Raw genomic sequence first — 5132 nt, 5'->3', positions numbered from 1 at the left:
AAAAAAAAAAAAAAAAAAAAAGAAAAGAAAAAAAAAGAAAAGAAGAAAGGCTCACAGCCTGCAGAACCATGCCTTTTAAACGTGGCTCAGAAATAGCTAGCAACATTAGTAATAATCACTGTCTTTGCTCATTCCATTCAATGTATCCTCTTACTTTAAATTTGATGCCTTTTGCTAAGAAAAGGGAGAGAATTGGTAGAACAATGACAGAAAAGGACCAAAATGTTACCTAGGTTATACTCAGAACAAATTGAATGTGACTTAGGAAAAGGCCAAGGAGGAGGGCATTTCATTAGACAATCGACCTGAAAGTCAGCCCTAACCTAAGTCACCTACTGGGCGTGTTCATTTCTATTTATAGCCAAGGAGACTGGCTATCTGATGACTGATTCTGGGAATGCAGAGGATTTATGTGGACAAAATAATAGTGCTGATGATCTGGGAAGGGTAGTCCATCCATCACGAGATGAAGCTAACCTCGTTTTCATTTGCTAGGAATGTGCAGAACTTGTTTAACTCTTCCCATATCATTAAAGGGAAAGAAAAACCCAGAAAAATTAGGATTAACAGGGCCCATGGGCCTCTGTATGCCCTTGAATTCTTACAGAACCTGTACGTATTTGGTGAGGGACTGTTTCAAGCGATGTCTGAATCAAAGGGTTGCTTTTACTTGATATGATACTTCAGACAGCTTTGATCTTGAATCGAAGTTTGGGATACATTAGGATGGGTTTGAAACCCATCCAACAGAGAATGATGGAGCCCTGCGTATCAACTATGCAAGCATCAAACATACTGGGATCTGACTTAGTCAATAATTCTGTGGTTATTTTAGACCAGGCTCCTATAATTACATCTTCATTATGCTTGGTGGACGGGGCTATTTCCAACACAGGAAGCAGTAGCCTTGCCTTTGCTGTTCCTCTAGGTAAGCAGCTGAAGCCAGACGGGCTGAAAGCCCAAGTTCAACATGTTATGAAGTCGTTCTACAAGTTATTTCAGAGAAATTGACTTACCATACCACTCGTCGACCCATGCGAAAGCCTGTCTATGTCCAATCAGCAGGATGTCTCGGACCACCTAGAAAGTAAAAGGAGGAGACGCAAATAATACCACGTGGAAAATAGGTCGGTCGCAATTCTGAGAATCCTCAGTCCCTCTGCCCATAGGTGATGATACCTGGAGGCTGACATGCACCGATGTTGTGTTTGCCCCCCAGCCCAGCCATTTCCGTGGTGTGCACAGACTTCTCATGTTAATCTCTTTGGCTTGAGAGAAGGGCTCGTGTGCTACAAACTAATGACAACTACTTGGTAGTCACACAGCAGTGACACGAATGAATGGCTCCGTGTACGGCCTTGAAGTTTTTCTCTTTGATTCACCTTGAACTAAAACAACACCTACTTTTCCCTTGTGGGAGGGTCTGAGTCCCACGGGTGCCAGGACATCCTAAGCATTGGAAATCTAGAACACTTTGCTGGCCAGCAAGTCACTTCCAAGCAAAGAGCACTTAACACTCCCTCTTCTCTGATGAAGTATCCTACATATGGATTCCATTAAAAAAAATACATGAAGGTTTGGGATTCGAGATAGGTAAATATCCTTTTAGGCTTGACTTTCACGTACTAGTAGGAAAAAAAAGAAACAGTAGTTTGATCAATGATTATCCAAAGAGATGAGAAAAGATACCTGAAGTAGAACAAAACATAATGGGAATGATAGGCTTGACTCGAGGAAAAAAAGCAATGAAATTGTTTCTTATGGTGATAAAAGGCTAAGGAAAATGACATACACTGTGCGTGTGTTATATCCTTCTGTGCTTCTATTTCATACTATCCTTTTTGTTCTGTATAAATATGCCTTTTTTTTTTTTTTGAGACAGAGCCTCAAGCTGTTGCCCTGGGTAGAATGCCATAGCGTCACAGCTCACAGCAACCTCCAGCTCTTGGGCTTAAGAGATTCTCTTGCCTCAGCCTCCCAAGTAGCTGGGACTACAGGCGCCCGCCACACTGCCTGGCTATTTTTTTGTTGTTGCAGCTGTCATGGTTGTTTTAGCTGGCCCGGGCTGGGATTGAACCTGCCACCGTCAGTGCATGTGGCCGGCCAGCTACGGGCTCCGCCCTGAATATGCCTTTTTATATATCTTAGATACTCACAATCTCCCCCCTCCACCCAACATTCCTTTCTTCCTGCCAAACACATCCAGCGATTGTCAAAAACCTCTCATGGAAGGTTCAAGCATGTTTTAAGAAATGAAGGATTTTAATTTAGTGACTTTTCAGAAACATGGAAAGCATTACATAATGAAGTGTTTATTACTCCGGGCCTCGGGATATTGAGCCAGGCTTTCATGCCTTGCAAGTAGGAAACATATAATGAATATAGGAAACAAACACGCAGGCATACACACTTGAGTGCTGAGTGTGTCAAATTCATGGAAATCAAAAGAACAGCATCCAGGCACCAGTAAATATACCCCATTACATGAAGCACAACACAGCTGTCGGCTGGAAACAAGAACTCAATAATGTGCTAATGGCTCGCTTTCGAATATTTTTTCCCCTTAACTGTGAATAGATTCTTAAAAAAAAAAGACAACAAAATCCCCAAAAGACAAAGGTATTCAGAGAAAGGCATCCTTGGCACCTTGAACTCATGCAAAGGCTGGCCTCAGATATTCATTAGCGACTCAGCTGCCAGAGCAGGTGTGTTTTGGGGTGTTGATAACACTTTATTCTATTTGGAAGTGGGCATTGAGAATGCTTGTGACCAAAGCATAAAGCTTACCAGGTGTTCTCAACACTAGCTAAAGTCATCTGTGAGAAAAAAAAGCACAGCAATCCCCAGGGCAATGGTTAAATATGCTTTATAATAGGTAACAAAACTCACTATGATACTGGCCTCGGGAGTATGATACGAGAAGAGATCATTTTGCATTAAAAAGCTGCAAAAAAGTAAACAATCAAAAGGGATTTTGTGGGAAGTCAAAGATAGAGCCTTAGACACAAAACTGAGGCTGGAAAGTGTTTACTCTGGGAGCTGCGAGTGTCTTCCTGTTTAATGACCAGGACACACAAGAAAAACAGGAGGTCTCTGAACGGGATTTCTATGTATTTTACTCCATTCCCACTCCTGGGTGGCAGAATGGGTTCTGGAGCTCAGCAGAGGACTGACGTACATCTCTGTTCAAGAAAACACCAAGTGGCTTGGTGCCTGTAGCTCAGTGGCTAGGGTGCCAGCCATATACTGGGGCTGGCAGGTTCAAACCCAGCCCAGGCCTGCCAAACAATAATGACAACTATAACCAAAACTGCTGGGCGTTGTGGTGGGTACCTGTAGTCCCAGCTACTTGGGAGGCTGAGGCAAGAAAATTGCTTAAGGCCAGGAGTTTGAGGTTGCTGTGAGCTGTGACATCACAGCACTCTACCAAGGGAGATATAGCTTGTAATCCTAGCAGTCTGGGAGGCTGAGGCAAATGGATTCCCTGAGCTCACAGGTTTGAGACTAGCCTGAGCCGGAGCGAGACCCCGTCTCTAAAAAATAGCCCAGCATCATGGCGGGCACCTGTAGTCCCAGCTACTCAGGAGACTGAGGCAAGAGGATTACTTGAGCCCAAGAGTTGGAGGTTGCTGTGAACTATGACGTCATAGTACTCTATCGAGGGTGACAAAATACGACTGTCTCAAACAAACAAACAAAAACCCCCCACCAAGGCTCTCAAATTTGTTCCAGAGTCTGCTGTTACCATGAGCCTAAGTTACAAGGGTTCAAGAGACTGGTGATCTATTCCTCAGGATTAAATTTAAAAGTTAAACTTTTTATTGTCACTTGGCCCCCAATCTCAGTAGACCAATCCATCTAAGTAATAAAAAGCTCCATGCATTAAGGTTAAATTCCAGTTACATTCCAAAAGAATTTCGGAAAGCTATTCTTTATCAGTTTTTAAGTGGAAAAATAAACAGCCAGCCTATCTGGAATGTAGAGACAATCTGAGTAGTATTTATTTTTATGAAAGTGGGAGCAGCTACAAAGGGCAACGGACAACATTACATTTCCCATTTCTCCCCCATGAGGATAAAAGAGTCATGTTAGAAACCCGTAGGAGACGTAAATCATCACCAAGTGGGTTTCCGCTATGAAACAGCTCCATGCCAAAGCGAGGAGTATGTTTCCAAAGCCTCCCTTCCCCAGTATGCTCACACAGCAGACATGGAGGTCACATAATGAGAGAGGAAAGGGAAAACGTCTATGAGTGGAAGAAAATTAAACCCGCACCTAAAATGCATTTTCATCCAAAAAGTGTTTTTTGGATGCAGTTACCTGCTGTTGGCTCAGCCCTGGAGCATTTGTTCCATATCATGCACTCCAACTAGACGATAAAGCGAGTTACCTCGTCCAAAGCCCGGGGATTGCTGTTGATTGCTTACCTTGTGTACAAATTGCTCCACTCTGGTCTGAAGCCCCCAGACCTCAAACTTCACAGTCACCAGCTTGTAGGAGCACATAATGGGCTGGTGACTGTCTCTCCAGCCTTCTCTCAACTGTCCCCGTCCTGTCTTCTCTGACTTGAAGTGTTTAGGGTCCTAGGAAAGATATATTAAAGAAATTCATATATTAAAAATAACTTCTGCTGGGCTTGGTGGCTCACGCCTGAAATCCTCACATTCTGGGAGGCTGAGGGGAGTGGATCACGTGAGCTCAGGAGTTTGAGACCAGCCTGAGCAAAAACGAGACCCTGCCTCTACTAAAAATAGAAAAACTAACTGGGCGGGTGTTGTGGCAGGTGCCTGTAGTCCTAGCAACTTGGGAGACTGAGGCAAGAGGATGTCTTGAGCCCAAGAGTTTGAGGTAGCTATGAGCTATGACACCACAGCACTCTATCCAGGGCTATAGAGTGAGACTCTGTCTAAAAAAAAGAGATATTAGGCTCGGAACCTGTAGCTCAGTGGCTAAGGTGCCAGCCACATACACCGGAACTGGTGGGTTCGAACCCAGACCAGGCCTGCCGAATGACAATGACAACTACAAACAAAAATAGCCTGTAGTGGCTCGGCGCCTATAGCTCAACCGGCTAAGGCGCCAGCCACGTACACCTAAGGTGGCAGGTTCGAATCCCCAGCCCGGACCTGCCA

At 44.2% G+C, this 5132-nt stretch overlaps 1 protein-coding gene across 1 annotated transcript in view; it reads right to left on the bottom strand.

Annotated features, from left to right (window-relative positions):
* The window catches only part of PITPNC1 (phosphatidylinositol transfer protein, cytoplasmic 1), a 290502-nt gene that overhangs the window by 15485 nt on the left and 269885 nt on the right, over nucleotides 1-5132 (bottom strand). The window contains exons 7-8 of the mRNA XM_012803243.2: nucleotides 4428-4583; nucleotides 1017-1080 (exon numbers count right to left, since the gene is read on the bottom strand). Coding sequence (XP_012658697.2) covers nucleotides 1017-1080; nucleotides 4428-4583 — 220 coding nt within the window. The remainder of the gene's footprint in view (nucleotides 1-1016; nucleotides 1081-4427; nucleotides 4584-5132) is intronic.

Source organism: Otolemur garnettii, unplaced genomic scaffold, assembly GCF_000181295.1.
Source record: "Otolemur garnettii isolate 467f Iridium unplaced genomic scaffold, OtoGar3 scaffold00018, whole genome shotgun sequence".
NCBI lineage: Eukaryota > Metazoa > Chordata > Mammalia > Primates > Galagidae > Otolemur > Otolemur garnettii.
This window is presented reverse-complemented; position numbering and strand designations above follow the sequence as displayed.